The sequence below is a fragment of the Lepisma saccharinum genome, chromosome 3 (assembly GCF_977018435.1).
Source record: "Lepisma saccharinum chromosome 3, izLepSacc3.1, whole genome shotgun sequence".
Taxonomy (NCBI): Eukaryota; Metazoa; Arthropoda; class Insecta; order Zygentoma; family Lepismatidae; genus Lepisma; species Lepisma saccharinum.
Window position 1 is genome coordinate 102,836,482 of NC_139231.1, and position 23,610 is coordinate 102,860,091.

Consider the following 23,610-nt stretch of genomic DNA (forward strand, 5'->3'; position numbering starts at 1 on the left):
TATTCTCAAGAAAAATATGTTGATGTGAACATAAATACGTAATCCTACCAAAATTTTATTTGTGTATAGTTGTAATAATTACGTATTTTGGGTAACACCCTAATTTGCAATATTCATATATCAAATTTGAATTGATATGAAAGTTGCATAGGTATGGTATTCTCAAAAACTATAGTAAAAATAACTAACTGAAGTAACATTGCTATCAAAATTATCGAATGACTGGAATCATTATAATGAATAACAGAATCTATTTACCAGTAGTAGGGGATTTTTTTAATACCCATATCATTGTTTTCATTTTTTTATGCAGAAGTAGCGCAAAAAGTAGCGAAGTAGCGAACAGGAGTAGCGTAGCGAGCTACTTTTTGGTAAATGTAGTTGTAGCTGTAGCGAAGCTACATTTTGGAAGAGTAGCTGTAGTTGTAGAGAAAATACTTTTAAAATGTAGCGTTTTGATCACTGCGAGTGTGTAACAATGTTCAACATAGTTTGGGCATGCTAATCTGCTTGGAGTTTTGTGGGGAAGGGGAGTGGTTGAAGCAGTTGTTAGGAAAAGTGGGTGTGAAAAGTTATTTTCCTGGTGATATTCCTTCAGTTCGAGATAAACAGGAGATATACTTTTATACTTAAGTGTATATATAGGCATCTAGTTCGTAACAGCTGATAAAGGATTTACAATATCATAAGCACAAAATGTAAAATCGGAAGAGGTGGTGATCGTACAGTACCAGACAAAAAGAAGTTCAAAACAAATGACCTAATAATCTATCTTGTTGATGTTCACAGCACAATGACTGGAAATGAAGGAAAGTGGACTTAGGAAATCATGAACAATGCGATCAAGGCAGTCATGCTCAACAACATAACAGGCATCAGAGGCATGTCCAAAAAGATGAAATGAGGAAAAACATCAAGTACTTCTACAAGGGGAGGATGAAGATTACATGCCACCTGTTCCGGTCAGAAAAAACAACAGAATGCATCTTTGGAGTGATACAATCAATGAAGAATGGGTGCAATGCCTCTCGTCTAATGGTTGGGCCCACGTCCATGTGCAGATGAGGAAAGCATCTTCTACTTTAATTGTGACATTGCAAGAAAGATCATAAACTGTAAGAAAGTGTCTTGCCACTGCATTTAGGTTATCTGTGGTATTTACTTTATGTTTTCAACTCATCTATAAGCTAACACATTGCCTGTCTGGTACTGGATGACAATTTTTGTTTTTCTTCAAATGTTACTTTCTTTTTGCTTGCCACCTCATTTGTACTCTCGTTTCCATTTTTCACCAATGATTCCCTGTTCCTAATAAAAAAATGTCTTGAAGTACAATACTCTTGTTTTCAGCTTATGTTCTGACTACTCATCTTCTATTTATTGCCAATAAACTTAGGGTGTCCGGTACTGTATTACTTTCTGTGTAAAAATGCCTACGATAAAAGTAGTGACCGCAAAAAGAGCACTAAGTTTCCCAGATGAATGTATCTCCTAAGCAGAAATGTTTTTGAACAATATGCTGATGCATGATGCTGCATTGTCCTCAAGACAAAACATGTTTTCTGGACAGCTTTCCCTGGCATACTAACTCCAGTTTCTGCTTCAGCTAATCCAGAAGTGGTGGGTAAAATTCTGATGATCCCAGGTTTGAGTGGTGGTTTAGATCACATCTTAAACTAAATATACATCCACTCTCACTTTATCTATCTCGGCCAAACGAACTACAATTAGTATAAATTGTAGAAAATTTGGAGAATGACAGGACTTTGCATTTCCACTTAAACACACCTTGGACTTGGGGCTTGACAAGAGTTTAAAGTGTTACCTGAAAATCTGCTGAGTGCCCTCACCAAGAAATGAACCTATATGGCTATTTTATTAAGGTGTAACACCATTAATCAATTTGAAATAAATGTGTGAAGTCATCCAATCTGTGATCTACATGAAGCTTACATTTTGGAATGAGTTTACAATACCGGACCACCCTCCAATTTCTATGAAATTTCGCCTACTCACTAATTGTGAACTCCTAATCACGAATCTGCAAGTAATAATTGGCGGTCGAGTAAGGAAATCGAGAGAAAACGAAATAAACTGTTTTCTTAACGTAACGTAATCCTACCATAAGAACAGTAGCTCAACGGAACACGCCATTTTCCCAGAATGGGTGTCACTTATCGCACAACACTTTAGCAACATAGTGTTCTGACGTAACGGAAGAGTGCTTTTTCATGTTATGCAAGACAAGGTATAGTTCTCTTAGCCAAAATATTAATTTCTCTTTGTATTTATGCTAATGGAACCTAACCTAACCTGGTAGGCATTCCTCGTCTGACGTCAATATTCAAGGTAGCAAGATTGTTGTGTGTAAAGGAAGACCATTAACGAATTGCGAAAGAAAGAGGGTTCTGAATTGCTGTGTATGGACAATGACTGTGGTAAATTGCAAGGTTATTTTACAAGTTCTACATGAAAATGTACAATTTTAACAAGTGACCGCCAATTATGAACTACAGATACATCATCAGGACACCGAAGTGAGTAAGTAGGTGAAATTTTATAGAAATTGGAGAGTGGTCCGGTATTGTAAACTCATGCCTACATTTTTAATACTTATTTTGGTAAAAATTTACTATTTCACAAACACCTGTAACTTTTTCGTTTCGTCACTTTTAACATTCATATTTACCTATCTGCTTCGCGGAACATCCTTTAAGGTGTATTCACATTTCTTTGATTAAAGTAATGTCAGTTTTTCACATTACGAGTACTTCTTTATGTGCGTTGTCTCGCTTGCGTAGGACACAGTATGGCGCATACACCTTCCTAGATAATCGCGCATCGTGCTTGTGTTTTGTCGGTTTTCATTCGGTATCCAGTGCTTCCAACCTTTGTAACCCAAAAAACACTCGTGAAGAAAGCTGATGTAATTTAATTTTCTTTTCACGATTTTTTTTTACTTCTTTGCATTGCTTTACGAACAAAATTTTAACTATGCTTGCCTAACTTAACCTTGCCGGAAATGGTTCGTGGGGCTATCCGTCAATGGTTTGTGGGGCTCCCGGTATGAATTTCACCACGCATCCACGACACGTCATGTTTGTATTTTGGTTGGAAACACTGCATCTCAATGAACATCAACAAAACACAAGCACGATTCGTGATTATCCACGAAGGTATACGCGCCAAAGGCTATTGTCCGTTGGAGAAGTAATTTTGAAGAAAAAACATGAATTTCCGCTGATACATACAGAAAACACCTTCCAGATGTTAGACAATGATACAGGAACTTATTACCGTAAGTAGTTTCTTGTGTAAAAATGAAGAAATCTGTTTGTGGAATAGTAAATTAGTACCCTTATTTTGAGAGTAATTATCTGTACAGTGACGGGACCAGTTTGGGGTACCCTAAAGGATGGTTCTTCTCGACAGCTTTCCTAGACACTGGCTATTATCACAGAAGTCAACAGTTACAGTGCATACAAATCACTATACAGAAGCTATCGCGAACTAGATGAACCGGCACATACCTTTTCTTTTCCACTCATAAAAATGTTTATTCTTCATTTACCACTAACACTCGATTTGTCATAAGTTCGTATCCATTCTGAAGTGTCTCTACTTGACCACTACAAATTTCACCACAAGTAAAGTAAGGTCCGTTCTGTATGTCTGATCTTTGCAATACATTTTACATACATTACTAAACCACACCGTTAGCCAATTAACGCGGTTGGTTCCAACATGAATATGCGTAAGTTAATATCAAATTATTATAACTGAGCGAATATTTTCTGCTAGTATTTTTCTCTTTTAAATGATGGTGTTAGTGACAATGTTTTTTCTGGAGTTGAAATAAATATTGCGTACTCAAGAATGCTAAAGAAATATCATTCTATGGAAATATTCTACCGTTTTTCCTGCGAACAGGGAACAAAAATATTATAGAACTATGTAGTGTTTTATAACCGTAAATATAACAGTTCCGGCAGTGGGCGTACTCCGACTTTTTTCTAGGGGTTGGACAAACTTTCACCAACAAACAATACTTTCGCAGGGAAGAAAACGATAACGATATTTTAAAAGGGAAAAACATTTATTTTATTTTCTTAAAGTAAAAAAGAAAAATTAACAGGATGAAAATATTGAAGATCGTTAACATTGAGGGGGAAAGATGTGCTCCTCGTTCCCCACTGGATACGCCAATGATCTCGATCAAAAAAGTTTCGTCCGCGCAGACCTACCATCAAGTAGCCACTAGCAATTTTATGGTAGGTGTGTGCAGTATGCACCTACCGCAAACAAACAACTTTCCCCTACCGCCTACCCACGTATAGGCGTTTTAGTAGGTAGGGAATAAAAGAGGATATTTTTTTGTATTTACACTTTCACCGTCTTTAGTTATGAGAAAGGGCGATAGATGGCACAGCTATAGCTGCTTTGCTAGTGGTGATGATTTAACAGATTACGTGTTTTTTTGCACAAGGACGATTCGTAAATGATACATTTTGTTTCCTTATTTGTTGTATGTTAGTTAATAGTGTAGTCTTCAACGTTGTTTCACTGGCTGTCGAACCTGTATTGACACCAGTGAAATCATTTGTATTTGGTTATGAACCGTTTGAAATGCCGCAATGATGCAGTGATCGATGTTTGTTTATATCAGTACAGCAGACAGAAAAAGGCCTGAGAGGCAAGGCAGTGGTAGTAACTATGGAGAGTGAACTTAGAGCACGAAAATCACGTAAGTAATTGTGCATTATTTTTAAAAAATAGTTATTTAGACTTACTTCAGAATAAAATTCCCCTCAATATTTATACGCAGTAAGATTTTATGCGCATGTTGATAAGATCGACGGCACTAGATAATTTGTTGCAATTAGATTACAATGACATGCGAACACTATGTGGTACAACATTGTAAAGTATATTATCGTTTGTAAAAAACAAAATTGCAAGATTGATAGAAGTAAGGTCCCTTTTAAGTTCGACTCTGCTTTCCTGAAACTTACACGTCGTATAAAGTGTTTACAACTTATTTTTTTTAAAACTAGTTCAAATTGTACGTTTTTGTAATTAAAATGTTCCATCTGCAGGATTTTTTGGGGTAAATATGGGATATCGCCCGGACGGATTTCTTCAAATTTACAGGAGAAAGTACTTACTGAAATGGGTAACACTTTTCTATACCGGAGACGGATTTCTTCAAATTTACAGGAGAAAGTACTTACGCAAATCATTTTCTGTAGCGTTGTTGATGTTCGGGAATGTAGTTTTGATCCATTTTAAAGCAAATGCATGTGGTTTTTTACGAAAATCTATTTCCGACGCGCTATTGCTGCTGCCACCATTTTCTTTCTGCACGAGAGCACAATACGCTCTCGTATTGTCCGTATATGCTAAATTGAACGAAAGGAGTGCTAATGGAACCTAACCTAGTAGGCATACCTCGTCCCCGTGATGGTTCGTGGGGCTAGCGTCAATGGTTTTTGGGGCTACCCGTGGATGGTTTGTTGGAAATAAGGAACAACAGTAAGTACTCGTTAATGTAAGAAATATATATTATTTTCGTTAGAAATTCAGGTATAATTTAACAATACAGGGAATTTCTCCAATTTGTTTGAAATTTCGGATACTTACTAATTTGGGTCTCCTAATCATGAATCTGCACTTAAAATTTGGCACTCACATATAGAAATTCCTGAATTATGGCTAGCCCCACGAACCATTGGTGCGTGGTTAGGTTAGGAAACATAGTTGAAAAAATTTAGGGTCGTAGTAATATCAGGAATATATATATTTCGTTCTTTAAGTATTCGAAACGGAAAATCTTGTGATAAATAATGAGCAATTGTGCATTGTCGGTTGCGATGACTGACCCTCTTATTTTGCAAGTTTGACACTTTAGCGCCAAATTTTAACTTCAGATTCGTGATTAGGAGCCCTAATTTAGTGAGTATGCCAAATTTCAAACAAAATGGAGAAAATCCCGGTATTGTAAAATCGCTCCGAAGAAACTACTTACGGAAATGAGTTTCTCTAAGGTTTCCAACGTTAGTCAAGGTATTTTCTTTCATCGTGGTATCTATTTGACCCGGAAATCATGTCAGTGTTTCAAATACCTTTTTTTTTTTTTAACTATGCTTGCCTAACCTAACCTTATCGGAAATGGTTTGTGGGGCTATCCGTCAGCTACCCGTGCATAATGTACAATTTGCACACGTAACGAACACGATAGTAGGTATTTTTCTGTGAAGAAGGTTGGAAACAATGATATTCGAAAACAAAAGAAGCTATATCATTCGCAAAGTAAGCAATATCGCACCGTTACGTGCATTCGGTAGCACTTAGAAAAATGCATTATTTTAGTAGAAAAAGTGTTTGTTTTCATGTAAAAAGCATAATGCCACCTTGCACTATGTTCCGCAATACACAATTGGCAAGTATGAACCATGCGATACACAAAATATCCGTGTAGATTTTTAGCGAAAAATACAGGCTCGACCAGGACTCGAACCCGGGTCTCTGGCAATCCGTGCCATTGCTCTACCACTGAGCTACCGAGCCGACCTGGCTTGCCCTGCATTTTCGCTAGCGCTGTTTTATCTGTGTGAAATCGTCTCTGCAAGTGCTACTGCAACGGGATCTGTTGCCTTTGAATCACTATAGACGTCGACGTTGTCAATGGCATCTCTACGCTGGGAGGATCCAGGCAACGTTGACGTCTATAGTGTTTCAAAGGCAACAGATCCCGTTGCAGCAGCACTTGCAGAGACGATTTCACACAGGTACAACAGCGCTAGCAAAAATGCAGGAGAAGCCAGGCCGGCTCAGTAGCTCAGTGGTAGAGCAATGGCACGGATTGCCAGAGACCCGGGTTCGAGTCCTAGTCGAGCCTGCATTTTTCGCTAAAAATCTACTCTCACATGCTATGAAATGCATTTCAAATAATTCACAATTAGATGTAATATACTTTGATACTGTTAGTCATCGTCTTCTGATTCACAAATTATGCAATAGATTCAACATTCATGGCAAATTTCTCACCCTTCTCACAGATTACACTGGTCGACATTTTTTCAAAAGTTGAACGATGTTTTGAAATGAATAGGTGACTCTGAAAGAATTTTTCATGCTGAATTCAAATTTGAAAACCGTTTTGCTCCATCACGTCACAATTTTTCACAAATCGTGAAAACTGAATAACATATAGGGGTCTATTATGGTATTATTGGGATCATTTGGGGTTTATATAATCATATTAGACACATAGAATAAATAATTTTTGCAAATATAGTAATCAGTGGGACATATATTGAGATTGTAAAATCTATATTATATACTATATTCATGTACATTTTCATTTACACATGTCTAGAAAGAGATATAACATAGTGCAGTTCGAATTACTGAGACTCAGGATCAAACTTCATTCTTTTTGACTTTCTGCCTTCCCCGACACCCGAAGTGGGAACATCTCTTTTTAACATCCAACAAAAATCTGCCATCATGGAAACATTCCATCGTCTCTGGTATCTCCGTTCCATCTCTGCTATGTCCTTGTGAAATCTTTCCCCGTGCTCCTTGCTGAAGTGTCCGAGATTACTCGGAAAGAAATCTAGATGTGAGTTAAGGAAATGCAATTTGAGGCTCATTTTACAACCAAGTTTACATAAATTCCTTAGCAGATTTTTCACAAAATGTTCATAGTTAACGTGTTTTTCATTGCCCAGAAAATGGGCAACCACCATTTTGAAACTTACCCAGGCATCCCTTTCCGTAGCAGTCATTATTTCTTCAAAATCTGCATCCAACATCAGTTTCCGTATCTGAGGGCCAACAAAAATACCCTCTTTGAGCTTACCCTCAGTGACGGATGAAAATTTCCTGGCAATGTATTTAAAGCATTCGCCGTATTTGTCTAACGCTTTCACAAACTGTTTCATTATCCCTAACTTAATATGCAACGAAGCAGTATTTTAGACGACTGAATTAATTGCCGTTGTGTCACATTCTTCTTCCCTGGAGAGAGAGATTCTCTACGTGGCCACGTTTTCACTTTCCAATGATTCTCCCTGTCCCGACTGTCCCATTCGCACAAGAAGCAGGGGAATTTTGTGTTCCCAGCCTGGAGACCCAACAACAAAGCTATCACTTTGAAATCTCCACAGACAAACCAACCATGTTCTTCATATTTCACTTTCAGTAGCATGAACCTCAAAATTTCATAAGTTTCCTTAAGCGACACAGAATATGCAACTGGAATCGATGAGAACACATTAGTTATTTAACAGAACACCCTTCAGACTAGTCTATGATGCATCAATGAAAAGTCTCCATTCACTTACATTGTAAGAAATACCATACAATTCTATGACTTTCCTTATGTTCTTACAATAAACAAGGTTTTCGTCTTCAGTAAAGTATGGGAGTAGCTCTGTCTCTCGATTCCTGTACCATGAGAAATGTGTTCCTGGAGACAACAGGTTTTTCTTACTCAGTGGGGAACCAACAAGTTGGGCACTCTCCTTTGGTAAATTTAGGTCTCTTACGAGATCATTCAGTTCATGTTGTGTGAAAGGTTGCGGAGTGCCTGTACTTGTACCAGGACAGAAATCGTCACTGTCATCATAGTGTGCACGTTCAACTTCAGTGTCACTTGAAGTGCTGCAATTATCACTACTCGTACGTGGTACAGGTACATGTACATCTGGCCCATGAGGCACGGGCCTAATGGCCGATTGTATGTTGTTTGGATAGCTCACATTGCTCTTGTTCTTAGCACTGAAACCGCTAACATCTATAGCACAGAAATAGCAGTCATCAATGTGATTTTTTGGTTCCCACCATACCATTGGTATTCCAAATGGCAATGCTTTCCTCTTGCCACACTTCCACAAATGCAAAGCTTCCACACATGTTTTGCAAACTTCATGCGGGGCCCAGTTTTTGTCCTGATCACCTACTTTAACACCAAAATATTGTAAGCAGACCTTACAAATGTGGTGATACGTTGTCTTTGCCTCTTCACTACATAGCTTCCACAAATGTAACAGAATACATGGGGGCGAGTTCAAACACTTCCTGGACGATGACGACATTGTCTCTCGACACAACACAGCACGAACTATCGACAAGGACGAAAACTTTATCAAATATTTTGCATTCCCTACTGCTATTTACATATATAATATCTACAATACACTTAACTAAGGTTTTCGGATCATGTAACCTTATACACTGTAAATAAATTAAAAACTGTACTATTTGCATTAGTTGGTATCGAATAACAAAACTTAGAAACAAATTTATTGAATCATTCATTGTTACTAGGCGTCTTCAGCAATTTTGTTAATCATATAATGTAATAAGAGGTGCACTGCCATCTATCGGGAATATTATTAACTTCTAATTTCTGGGCAGGAATTACGATTTATACAACAATGAAGATTTCTAAATAACTGAGGGTGATACAACAAAAACAAGGTCACTTCTGAAATCAGCATCAAATGTAGTTTCAGAAACCACAATTAGTTTCCAAACATCAGAACCCATGTCGACCAGTGTTATCTTAGCGATCGCCAACAACGCGTCGTTCTTCCAGGAACTGTTTCTAACTTTCTTCCTGTCCTCTCTGGAGTTCCACAGGGTAGTGTTCTAGGACCTCTCGTGTTCATATTATTCGGTGTTCATATTATTCGTTGACGACCTTGCCAACCATCTCACAACTCCTTCTATTAACTACCTTCTTTTCGCAGATGATTGTAAAATTTTCAGAGAAATCTCCACTTCCGACGATACTCATCTTCTTCAGAATGACATAGCAACATTTACTTCCTGGTGCCTGACATGGGACCTTACATTACATCCTGACAAGTGTACTACTCTCACTATCTCTCTCAAGAAGAATCTGTTAAAGTCATCTTTCTCCATCTCTGGCAAATAACATCAAAGCAGTATCCTCTCACAAAGACCTAGGTATTGTTTTCGACCAAAAGCTCACATTTGAGGAACATATTTTATGCACCACAAAAAAGGCCATGCGTCTCTTAGGTTTACTCTACCGTTTCACTGAAATTAGTGACATCTCAGCCCTCACCTTGTACTTCAAATCATTCATCTCCCCAATAATAGAATACTGCTCTCCCGTCTGGTCCATGGCATGTCCCACTCACCTCTCCAGAATCGATTCAGTCTTTCACTTCTTCCTAGCTATAGTCCGTCACAGGGTTCCCTCATTACGCAATTTTTCATCTCCGCATCTCTTGTCTTTACTAAACTTACAAACTGCTTATCAGCGACGTTTGCAGAATGATTTCAGTTTCTTATACAAAATTGTGAATGGCAAAATCTGCTGCAACACACTCCTTGAGGAATTCCACTTTAGAGTACCTATGCGCACAACTCGCAATACAAGGTTATTTTATACAAAAAAAACCTAGACTAGAAATTCAAAAAAGATCTCTCTTTTACAGACACAATACAATGATCTCCCTCAAATATTGATATATTTTCTTCAGAGTTTGCCTTTCGGTCTTCTATCAGAAGAAGTACTTGTAATTAATATCACGTAGTGCCATCTCTTACTTATTTTTTTGTTCATTTGCTATTCACTTTTATGTTGTTTTGTTACTCTTAATTATTTTTTATTTATTTATTTTTATTTTTTTTATTGTTATGCTTACTATAATTATTGCTTTCTCATTGTTGACAATTTCAGTGTAAAATGGCCACCTGTGCTGTATCTGAAATTTTCTCAATAAATAAATAGTACATCTCCTGTGTGTGCCTAATTTAACAAAATATCCGATTTTAATGTGTCTCCGATCTATGAAACTGTGGTAAGACTCTAGTTTACGTCCTTTTTCTAAGGAATATCTGTCATATGTCGTTGGAAAGCTTATTTTATAAGGAATTCAACAACGTAAATCCCAAAGCGAGGAAAAATTTCCTGGAGGAGTAAATCGAGAAAAAGTGATGTCCGGATATGTGTAATTGAACATACTGAGGAATTTCTTTGATGATGAAGCACATATTTAGGGGTGAAATGAGTGCTAACCTAACCTCGTAGGCATACCTCGTCCCCGTGAGTGGTTAGTGGATTTATCATGAACAGAAAGTGTAAAAAGAAAAAGGTACTTACCCGAAGAGATGCCCGCTGCCGCACAATGAACGCGCACCGCGAACGCAAAGAAGCAATCACCATGCAGATAAGGACGTAAAGTAGAGTCTAGCCGAAACTGTTACCAAATGGAGAAACAAGCACTTTACTTAACAGTTGTGTCCCTCCACATCAGCCACTGGTTAGTTTGAATATTTGGTAACAGTTTCATACATCGGAGACACATTTCTTCAATTTTACACAAGAAACTACTTAAGGAAATGAGTTTCTCCAAGGTTTACAACGTTTGTCGAGGTATTTTCTTTCATTGTGGAATATATTTCACCGGGAAATAATGTATTTTTCAAGATAAATATCTCACCGACTCAAAATTGCCATTGTTTTCATTTGCTTGCCCTACGACAACCGGATGCTGCGTACGTTTGATGACGTAAGCTCCTGTCAGTGTTTCAACCCCCCCCTTTTTTTACTATGCTTGCCTAACGTAACCAAACCTAACCTAACCTTATCAGAAATGGTTTGTGGAGCTATCGGTCAGCTACCGTACATGATGGTTCATGGGGCTATCAGTCAGCTACCCATGCATAATGTATACTTTCAACCGGTGACGAACATGATAGTGGTATTTTTCGGTGCAGAAGGTTGATACACTGCATACCCACAAAGTGAGTCAAGATGTGCCCGTGTTTTCTGGAAGTGAAGAAAGGAATAAAAAAAAGCACTCACAATGTGAAAAATTGTGTTTGTTTTTGTGTAAAAAACATAATGGCTCCTAGAACTATGTTCCGCAATACACAATTGGTAAGTACGAACCATGCGGAACACAATATATCAGATTTTAATGTGTCTCCGATCTATGAAACTGTTACCAAATATTCTGGAGTTCCTTTCACAATCTGTTATTAATTCACTGTAGTAATTGTTATTGAAATTATGTTAATTTACTTTGATAAGCATTTATATTTTTCCTGATATTCACATTCTAGAGAGACCAAGGCCCTCCAATGCTCCCATTCCCATATATTTTCAGTATATAGCAGAATTTGGAATGAATCAAGTCTTATAAGCATTCAAATGATACTGTAGCTCTTGTCTACTCTTAATGCTGGCAAGGGAAGTGCAAAGTAGGGAATATGCCGCAGACCAACCAGACAACAGTGGTGGCACCAAGAGTCACGGTATAGGGAGGAAGTACTATGCACACCTCATTCTACAGGCTGCTGAGTTTCTTATCATGCTAAATTGGTCGTTTTGACGGTTCCCACTTCCCTGGCCAACATCAGTGGCGAAGCGTGACATTTTTACGTAGTCATCGCAAGACAAGTAGATAGCAAGAATGGAATGATTTCATTAGTTCTTTTTGGCGTATTTGTCTATAATGTATAACATGGTGTAGAGGTTTTATTTAAGAAAATTTCCAACAATGTTGGTGAATTCTCAAAGTGCAGTGTTTAATAGGATTACCCAAGTTATATGGTAGAAACAGAAAAGCATTTGAATATTGAAGAATACATAATCAGATATTCATTACGTACTAGAAGAGAGAAAAAAAGAGGATGCTAACATAGCCAGACTTCTGGCATGAAGTAGTCTTAAGCAGCCATTTTCATGTAGCAATGCATAATAAATAATTGTCATCATTTCATTCATATTACATAACATTGAGAACAACATAATGACATGATCAAAAGTGCCACATGAAACCACTCAGAGACACCCCTACCCTCCCCACTTCAGGCATCCATAAGTTTGAGGGTTTGAGCTGTTGTGCTTATCACTGGAATTATGACCCTTGTTTGGGATTGAATCATATTTACGGGATAGTGACTATGGGCCCTCAGAATCCATTTTGTCCCAGTCTCCCAGAAGTCTTTCGGTGCACAATATGTTACATTGTCAATAGAATATCGCCTGATGTCTGTCCATTTTTGAAAGTTCAATTCTTTTTATGGAAACTCAAAAGACAAGCACATTTTGAAATTCAGTTTAACAAATACCGAGGGGTCCAAAAAAATGTACTCACTGTTTGTAATGCAATAATTTCGAAACAAACAGACTTACACGTACTAATCTCATGTGGACGTGTAGTGTAACTGTTTAATTTGTCGCAGGTAGGTGGCGCTGGCAATTTGCGGAAGACAGTCGAGTAGCAACAATGGCTGCGGTACGGTTATCATTTGTGGAACGCAAGACTGTATTGAAATGGTTCTGGAAGTACGAGAACATTCAAGAGGTTCAACCAGAATGAGTTTGGAACACGGCCTCCAACACGACGAACAATAGCCCGTATTCGTGATAAGTTCGAATCCGACGGAACTGTTCATGATGTGCACAAGGCAAGATCCGTTCGACCACAAACAGCTACAAGTCCAGAGTCCAGTGCTGCTGTGTTGCAAAAATCAGTGAACCAGGGAGCGAGCGAAAGTGGGGTCAGCGGGTCTAGCACAAGACGCCTTCTGAAGGGTGCACAGTGGAAAGTGTTCATTCCAAAACTGCTACACGTGATCAACGAGGACGATCTGGATCGTAGGGTCGAATACTGTGAATGGTTCGTGGGGATGAGGAATTTGCAGGGACAGTTGTGTGGTCTGACCAGGCACGTATCCAGAGGGGGGGGGCTTAGGGGGCTCGACCCCCCCCCCCCCGAAGTTTATGGTTTACACTAGATAAAAAGAGGTTTTTGATTTCTTGTGGTGTGAAATAAAATAATGTGACAATAATTTAAGGAGAGAAATAATTATCGAGGCAAGACGGAGAATGTTCTGTAATCCTGTTATTGATAATAGCACGTATCCAAGATGGGACACAGGGGGCTAGACCCTCTACCCAGGAAATTTCTCAGTTTTCATTAGATAAAATTAGGTTTTTGGCTTCTTAAATAATGTGAAAATAATGTAAGGAGAGAAATAATTATCGAGGCAAGACGGAGCATTTTTTATACCCCTGTTATAGTTAATGGCTCGAGCCCCCCCCCTCCCTCAGGAAATTTTTCAATTTACACTAGATAAAATTAGGTTTTTGGCTTCTTAAATAATGTGAAAATAATGTAAGGAGAGAAATAATTATCGAGACAAGACGGAGAGTGTTCTATAACCCTATTATTGTCAATAGCACGTATCCAAGGTGGGAATCAGGAGGCTTGAGCCCCCCTTCAGGATTTTTTTCTGTTTACACTAGATAAAACTATGATTTTTTCTTCTTGAATAATGTGATGATAATTTGGGAGAAATAATTATCGAGACAAGATGGAGAATGTTCTATAACCCTGTTATTTTTAATAGCACGTATCCAAGCTGGGGTTGAGGTGGCTCGAGCCCCCCCCCCCCCCGGAATTTTTTTTATTTTACACTAGATATTTTGGCTTTTTGAATAATGTGACCATGATTTAAGGAGATAGACAATTATCGAGGCAAGACGGAGAATGTTCTATAACCCTGTTGTTGATAATATTGCACGTACACTTTTCTTGTGCTTTCGGTGTTCTCGCAGTGCACTTGAGCACTATGTAGATACTTGTCAGCATTTGGAAGCTGCACAACAAAGGTAGCGCCACACTTAAGGCGATTCGTTGTAATTTCTAATCTCTGGAAGGCGGGAAGGGGTATGTTCTTGAATGAGAGAAGGAGTCAACTACTGGCGATATTAACGAATCGTTTTATCTGCGGAACGTTCTAGAATATAATGTGCATATAAATACGCGGATTCAATTTTTCTGTTGATCCGTACAAAGAATCGGTTAATGAGATTTCAGAGGTAAGTGTGACAATTCATACAGTCGTTGGTGATCAGATCAGTCAGCGTCCTCTGATTGCTTTATAAGATATAGTGATTCGAAAATGAAGACATTGACGACAGCAGACATTCCGGGGCCTCAGTGTAGTGCTAGTTCGGTTCGAGGGCCGAAGAGATCAAAGGTCTCTCTCTAAAGTGAATATTTCAGCAGTACCGGATATTTTAGTGGTTTATTAAAACAGAAATAAACTGCATAGATCAACTGAAAAGCAAAGTTTTGAGTGATGATTTAGTTTTGCCAGAACTAAATTTCGTATATGCAGTCCGAGAATTTCATGGTATAAAAAATACTTTTGTTTAAGCCTACTGGGTTCGAAACACATTTAAACACTTAACTACCATAAAGAGACAGCAGAAAATTTTATGAATGTCGAGAAAAGAAAGCAAGAAGATGTTGCATATGTAGACATTTTAGGCGGAAATTGCAGGCTCTACCAGGACCCAAATCAGGGCTCTACCAACTGAGCCATCCTTGACTTCAACCGATTTTTCGTTAAAATATCTACATAGTACATGTCCTGTGTATATCAAATCGTAACAAGCACAGAAAATATAGGAGAGAGAAGAAAACTGAGGATCATTATCACCGGTTGAGGATAATTTTTTCTGTGGTCAACAAGAGCTACTACTTCGAGGTGACAATGACAGTGGCCTAATAAGGGAGATTTCACATCCTGTCGCCTGAGGATTTCACAAATCGAAATTAGGTTTGTGCAGCCTTTTGTGTCGCTACGGTGTGAAACGTTGCTGTTGATTGGCCCATTCCAATCGACATGTATCGCATGTCCCTTTGGTCTGAAACCTTCCTAAGTCTTGAAATCCAAGTCACAAGGATGGAAAATTAGGGTCTTGTTAAGGTTAGCTGTGAAGGCAGGCAGACGACAGCACCCTAAAGGATCATATCCAAACCTGCAGGAAGAATGCATCTTACTTCAATCTCCAATACGATGATAAAAACTTCTGGTGAGTTGATTTTAAAAAAATGTCCGAGATAAAGAGAGGCGTGCCCAGGATTTTGGGAAGGGAGAGGGGGAATACTGGGTCAAATGGGGTTATTACCTCACCAAACCTCCCTTGGGCACGTCACTGGAGTAAGCATTTCATCATACTGGGAGACGAAACATTAGATGTGTTGGGAACGGAGGGGTTTTCACTGTGCATTAATTGTTTCGTGATCCACCTGTATTCAAGAAGACTTCCTTTGTTTCGTGCCGATATATGGCAAGACAGCGGAAGCTGACAGGCATTTTTGAACACTTGTGAGTGCTAAGGCCTGAATGTGAACAATTTGGTGGGTTTCGGCTTTTATAAGAGCTGAAAAATGGGAGGACAAGACACGTTAGTGGTGTTCAGGCTCGAATCAGAGAGAAATATTCGAGAGCTGTCTGCGTCCAGTTCGCAGCCCAAAATTTGAATCTCGCGTTGTCGAGTGGATTGTCCATCCCGTGCATGTGTAACAGCTTAGTCAAAACACTCAGACACCATAGATGTTTTTATGTCTGATGAGATGAAATGGACAAACACACATACTGAGATGGTTCCGGCACACAATATTAATGCATGGAAACAGAGGAGTCGAGTGGTAAAAAATGTTCCGATTTCATGTTCTGATTAAAATGACAGCCTTACAGTGGCAAGGATTTAAGAGATAGTTGTTCCCCATTTTTTATTTTTTTTGCCTCAACATTATGACCTCTTAATGGTAAGCCTTGGCTACCAAAAGAAAGTAAACTTTCCTTGCAACGCCCTCTGCACCCCCCCCCCCCCACCGTTTTGGAACCCAATTGCCACCTCTGGTCTTAAACGCACAATTGTGAGGTTCTTACTATACCCCTTAAAAAAATGGTGTTGAGCCCCCCCCCCCCCCCCCCGAAAGGAATTCCTGGATATGTGCCTGGGTCTGACGAGGCGCAATTCAAACTTAACGGTACTGTCTGTGAACCGCCACAATTGTGTCTACTGGTCGCCCGTCAATCCTCACGTTTATGTGAAGAAGGCGGTGAATCTACCGGGGCTTAACGTGTGGTGTGGTCTGTCATCGCGTGGTTTGATTGTTACCTTCTTCTTCGAGGGTACCATAACCGGTGAGGTGTATCTCGAAATGCTTCAGTCAAGGATTTTGCTTGCCATCCGAACCCTATTTGGCGATGAAATGTTTTACCTGCAGCAAGATGGAGCCCCGCCTCACTACCATCGCGATGTCAGGTCGTACCTGGATGACACTCTCCCCGGACGGTGGATAGGTTGATGCGGTGCTATTGAGTACCCACCTCGGTCCCTTGATTTGACACCACTGGACTTCTATCTGTAGGGGAGCGTCAAGGATGATGTGTATCGACAAAAACCAATTACACTCAACAAGCTACGTGAAAAAAAATAGTATCATGTGCTGCCATTATGCCAGATACACTGACAGCCGTAGTACGGTCTGCAGTTCGGCGCCATCGGAGTTGTTTACAAGTTGCTGGTGGTCATTTTGAACATCTAACATAACTCTCTCTCAGTGCCAAAAATTGTACCCACAAGTCAATTTTGTCAGAAGATATCAAACAGTGAGTACATTTTTTTAGACCCCCCTGTATGTAATAATTTTGTGTGACTTGAAAAAGGAATCTAATTGTGTATTGATTTCGGTGACTCACTCGAAGGCTTTTTGATATACTTCAGTCCTTTTGTTTATTTCAGTCGGAAGTTCTTCCAGTCAACCATCCTCATTTGACAACAAAAAAGAGGCAGGAACTTCTCCCTCAATAGGGGATTCGAAGATTGCTGCTTTACCGAATACCCCTAACAAGACAGGTAAAAAATAAATTTGTATATTTTTTGTAAGATTCTTATGTCTTGTATGATTTATATTATATATTATTGGTTGCATGCATAATACATTTAAAAGGAGGAAAATGGAATGATGGAATGGGATCAGTTATTTGTGCTTGTTTAAAATGTGCTAAAAGGTGTCTTTCTAGCAGACAGCTGGATTGATGTTTACCCTATAAATGTGCTTGAGTAAAATGTTTATTTTTATCCAGAGGTTTGGATCTGCTATTCCAAGTTTTCTGTACTGTGTTCCTTGAGCTGTGGGTAATTTTCCTGAATGTATTATGCTTACTAATCCCCCTTGTGCATTTTTTTTAGAATATATTTTTGCTGGTTTCCGGTTCCCTCTATTGTTGTGTATGAATTTGAAAGTTACGTTAGATCTTTTACAGTCTGTGTAGTGTAAATGTTGCCTTTCTTCCAAGGATGAACTACAGTGTGGTTAAGTATATGTGCACAGCCCCAATTCTGCTAGCAATTTTGAGACTAGAGAAAGAGAAAATACAGGTTCATACAAATGGAAATGATTAAAGGAAATTATTTTTTTAAAGTGCTCTTATTTTTGAGTCAAGTGGTTTGCAAATACATACAATATCAGTAGATTATTTTTGTTTTTCTATCCATTCCATTGTTCAGGTGAATGACGTTTCATACTATTGGACAGTACTGTGAAGCACTTCATTCATGTGATAAGAAAAGAGAGATAAGCTCTTTCTATTGTGTACCAGGAAATAACACAAATCTTTTCATACTAATATTTCAGAATAAATGGTCATTAGGAGAGTTCAATCAACTCATCAATACCAGCATTACAATTCTTTTTCTCCCAATTCATAGAAATTACTAAATTCATTCGTGACCAGCACCCCAAGACAGCAAATTGTTCATAATGATATTCACTGTATTGAACCAAAGATTTATTTTTTATTAATTAGTGTTCTAAGTCCACTTTATGCACAGCAAGGCTAATCGGGACTGGACCCACAGTTTTAAGAGGATCCAAACCACTATGTGTCTCCACCAGGTATCGAACTCGGGACCCCTGGATTTGTTTTTGAGAGTGCACCTTATGTACAGTGGTTAATCAGTATTAAAACCATATAAATTTCTGTGTAACAACGTAATATGCCAAATGATTCTCAGGAATAAAGTTTACATCCGATGAAAGGTGTGGCGAGAAAGTGAATATGTACTTTTCTTCATAAAACCAGATGACTCAGAACCTTCATACCATTATAACATTGTTTAAATGCTGTTTGGTATTGTCATAGTGTAGGTTCTTAGTATTCTCATATGGGTTAAATGTCTAAGTAAGACAGGATATTTGATCTTTACACTGGTTTGAGTGGTTTTTTTTTTTAAAAAAAATGTGTTTGAATAGTTTGAATGTGTTTTTAGTTTGATGACTGCAGAAAGTTGAAAAGTGAGAAAACACAAAGAAAGCACTGTATTGAACTTTCTGCACAATTTGAATTTCTTTAGATTTTTTGGTGATAAATCAGGATACAGTACAGGATAATTACATGCATCACAGTATATATTTCAACGTTTGTGAATATTGCATCTGAGATTTTTGTACTGTGTTGTGTGCTGTACTTTTATCCTTATTTTTGACAGGTAAGACTGTGAACTTTTCTGCACAAGACATCTTCTCACATTGTATCAAACTTTTAAGTTACTAAAGATTTATGAAGATACTTTCAATGGAATTTATATTAGGTATATTGAAATCTTGATTATTAATTTTCGATAATTTTAAATGTAAAATAATACAAAAATTTTATAGTGTGAGAAAGCATTGTAACATAACATTTTATTTAGATTTGAGGGGTTAAGTAAATTACTATCTGAAAAAATGCAAAGATCAAGATTCCATCACACATATATATGCATTGCCTTTCATCCTTGAGGTCCTCCATGATGGCATAGTGGTAACATAGCCACCTTGTAGTCGAGGGGTCCCAGGTTTGATACCTGGTGGAAGCACGTGGCACAGTGGTTCGGATGCATTGCTTTCAGGTTGCATTAAGAGGGGCACAACAATCTCAAGAAGATTGAGATTAAAGTAGAGAGAAGATAATCAAGACTTTGTACTTATATTCTTTAATCATGCAATTTGTGTTGTAAGTGCACAATCAACAGCTTATCATTTACAATCCTACCATAACCACCGTGAAATATGCACATCATAATGGAGGGCCCTATTGCTTGTATTGCCAAATGAACAGTCCCACACAGGGGTGCAAGGCAATATTTTTAGAATGTAGTGAAATGTCAGCCACATTTACACTCTGGAATCCCTATTAGTACAGATTAATGGGACTAGAGTCGTGACCTACCGCCAGGATAATTCTGTGTGGTGTTGTGTGTTCGGTTTGTAGTGATATGCTGAAGAATGAAATTTAAAGTTTCTGAGTACTCGCCATTAATTTTTTGAATCAGTTCTGATGCCGATATTTAACCAATTTCAATGTACATCATAGTTCAACAGAAAGACAATGTCATTTTCAACATGACAAAAGTAAAAATGCTCTAAGAATTCTTAGATATCTTGCACTGGTACAGAAACAGTTTCTACATATTCATGAGAATGAGACAGTTATAAGATATGAAATTATTATAAGAAACCAGAGCTTCAAATGAACATTGTTTAATTCATTTCTCTACAATAAAATAGTATAATGTGTTAACATTTACCAGCATGTCCTTTGCAGTAAAGTTTTTGAAAGTAGGAAGTTAAATATCAGAATCCTGGTTTCGACATCTCACTTTCAGTTGATATTCTTACATTGGAAATGAGACTTGTTACATCCCCTGCTTTTACCAAAGGTAAAGTAATTTTTAGCATTTTGCCAAAAATAAATTTGAAATTTATAAAATGTTTCAAAATTATGAATAGCCATATTTTGGTGGTCTGATTTTCTGTGCAATATTGTACAAATGGACCCTTACCAATCTCTCTCTATCTTCAATACATCAGAATATATATGGCTAAGAAACTGAACACAAGTGCATGAAAAACTGGAAATTTCTTGCCTCTGTTAATTCGAGAACTAGTGGGAATTAAACAAATTATTTATATATACTTCATTGGAATGCCCAGGTGGTTTAGAATGTATTGTGGTACAAATTGTTGTTTTCATTTGCTTAAGATGCAGTGTGTGTGTGTGCATGCATGCGTGTGTGTGTGTAATAAAAACTTGGAAATAAATATTTGCTATTTATACATATATACCCTGTCCCAGCTAACTGTAGAGCAGGGCCGTGCATATTGGCAGAGGAGGAAAATCTAGTGGTGAAAGTGCAGTGTTGCCAACCGTTTATGAACTAACGTACGGTCCAGATCTTAGTCCATACGCTAAATGCACAGCTTGTCAAAATTTGCTCTTGCAGTTTTATCCCTAATATTTTCCTAAGAAATTCTTAAACCAATCATACAGATCTGGACACAAAAATGTGGTCTGTTTGCCATGTGCGTTCGGTATTATCCTTTCCAAAAGTATGCAACGCTGCATAGCGAAGGAGGAAACTGGTGGAGCCATCTCGCGTCACTACTTGCGCAGAGACTTGTTCTCGTTTGCCTGGTCTACAGTTAGCTGGTACGGAGTTTAGTTTACTAACTAACTCTCTAACCTTCTTAAACCCGAAGGTTTATGGCTGCAACAACACAAGCCTTCCATCTGCTCCTATCCTGGATCAATGCAATCTTTTTCATTCTTACCGATTTCCTTTAGGTCCATCTCAATGTTATCCTTCCATATTCGTCTTGGCCTTCCTACACGTCTCTTACCATCAGGTTTCCCAACAATTACCTGTAAACCCTTCTTTCCTCTCCCATTTGTGCGACATGACCTGTCTAGTTCTTTTGTCTTAATACTTATAGTTTTAAGTGCCTTACAAGGTCAATAAAAATATTGGGTGTAACATTAATTTTGGAAAATGTAGTCAGAACAGATCTATACATCATGGCAATGAAAACGAGATCCCCACAAAAAAAATGTGTGGACACTTCCTCTGAATACTACTACAGCCATCCAGGTTTGGATTTGTAGTAAACTATACAGAAATCTGCAAAATATTAAAAAGTATGGTTCTAAGATACCATACTATCACTAGGTCCTTTACTAAGAATTTTTAAATAAATACGGAGAAACTAGTACTCACTTTTATCCGCGAAGCTGTTTTTTCTTCTTTTTCGATTAATTTCAGTGGCCACTGCCACCATCCTCGTTGGAACTTGCTGTGCTGTTGCTTGGCATGCATCTTTTGTTTGTAGTTCTCTGGCTGCCGTTAGGTGCGCTGTGCATCTTGGTGCGTCGTCTGCTATTTCCGGGCGATAACTGCTGCAGTAGTGGAATCCAAGTGTGGTGCGCTTGCCCGCTATCGATGTTTAGTTCGTGCGGGAAGTGCATTATGGCATGCGTTTCCTTGATTTTGGTGTCTATGAGCGTGTGGGCAGTGTGTTTGACTCGAACCTTTTGAATTTTATGGCTATTGTATTTGATATGTCTAGCAAGACCAGTAGTGGGTTGGGTTTTTTTCGCATCTGCTAGGTGCTGTTGGATTCTTTCATTGACAGATCTGATGGACCTGCGGATGTAATGAGCCTTGCATTCACACTCTGCATCATATACACCTGGGTTGTCAAGGGGGGAGAGGAAGTACCGTTTGTGCTTGTTCAGTTTATCAGTTATTTTGGAGTTGAGTTTGTTCGCTACTTTGATGCCAAATGGGAGAAGGGCTTTGGCTATGCGGTTGGAAGTGGTGGGATGGTAGGGGAAGGCAAACCATTTATATTGGTCGCTAGGGGTTGGTTGTGGCCGGGCTGCTTGTGGATGGGTTGATTGTGGTAGGTTAGGGTGTCTGACCTGTATTTCCACCTTACTGCACCAAGTGGAAAGTTGTGTTTCAGTGTAGCCATGTTTCAGGGCTATTTCTCTGATGGTGGCTATCTCCTCTCGTAGATCCTCTTCTTTGCCACAGTAGGAGAAGGCTCTTCGATAAAAGTTTAGCCACACATTGGCTTTTTGTTTAGGGGGATGGCTAGAGAGAGCATGTATGTACTGGTTGCCTGCATCCAGTTTTCTGTAGACGGTGGTTGTGAATTTGTTAAGTGCACGGCTGATGGTGATGTCCAGGAAGTTGATTTTACCAAGTTTTTCATGCTCCACGGTGAAGTTGAGCCTGGGGTGGATGCTATTTAGCTTGTTCACTAGGAGGTTGAGTTCTTTTGCCTTTTTGTATACAACTATTGTGTCGTCCGTGTACCTTCCATATCGGATGTGTTGTAGTTCTGGAGTGTGGAGTATCTCTTTTTCAGCCAGGTGCATGACGATGTTGGCTAAAGGAGCTGATAGAGGGTTGCCCATCGCAAGGCCCTCGGATTGGTTGTAGAATTTATCTTCAAACTGAAAGCACAAACGGTACTTCCTCTCCCCCCTTGACAACTCAGGTGTATATGATGCAGAGTGTGAATGCAAGGCTCATTACATCCGCAGGTCCATCAGATCTGTCAATGAAAGAATCCAACAGCACCTAGCAGATGCGAAAAAAGCCCAACCCACTACTGGTCTTGCTAGACATATCAAATACAATAGCCATAAAATTCAGAAGGTTCGAGTCAAACACACTGCCCACACGCTCATAGACACCAAAATCAAGGAAACGCACGCCATAATGCACTTCCCGCACGAACTAAACATCGATAGCGGGCAAGCGCACCACACTTGGATTCCACTACTGCAGCAGTTATCGCCCGGAAATAGCAGACGACGCACCAAGATGCACAGCGCACCTAACGGCAGCCAGAGAACTACGAACAAAAGATGCATGCCAAGCAACAGCGCAGCAAGTTCCAACGAGGATGGTGGCAGTGGCCA

General features: G+C 38.8%; 2 protein-coding genes and 1 non-coding gene across 3 annotated transcripts in view; 1 reads left to right on the forward strand and 2 right to left on the reverse strand.

The window, feature by feature from the left end:
- The window catches only part of HERC2 (E3 ubiquitin-protein ligase HERC2), a 186,885-nt gene extending 183,080 nt beyond the window's left edge, over nt 1-3,805 (reverse strand). Inside the window, exon 1 of the mRNA XM_083119057.1 lies at nt 3,531-3,805. The gene's annotated coding sequence lies outside the window, so the exon portion shown is untranslated. The remainder of the gene's footprint in view (nt 1-3,530) is intronic.
- A 620-nt stretch (nt 3,806-4,425) lies between these two features.
- Nucleotides 4,426-23,610, forward strand: part of Orp8 (Oxysterol-binding protein-related protein 8) — a 101,375-nt gene continuing 82,190 nt past the window's right edge. The window contains 2 exon segments of the mRNA XM_083119058.1: nt 4,426-4,744; nt 17,600-17,713. Of these exon segments, the coding sequence (XP_082975184.1) occupies nt 4,714-4,744; nt 17,600-17,713 (145 nt within the window). The 5' untranslated portion in view covers nt 4,426-4,713.
- On the reverse strand, nt 6,497-6,567 carry TRNAS-GGA (transfer RNA serine (anticodon GGA)). The gene has a single exon. It is a non-coding gene; the product is annotated as a tRNA-Ser (tRNA).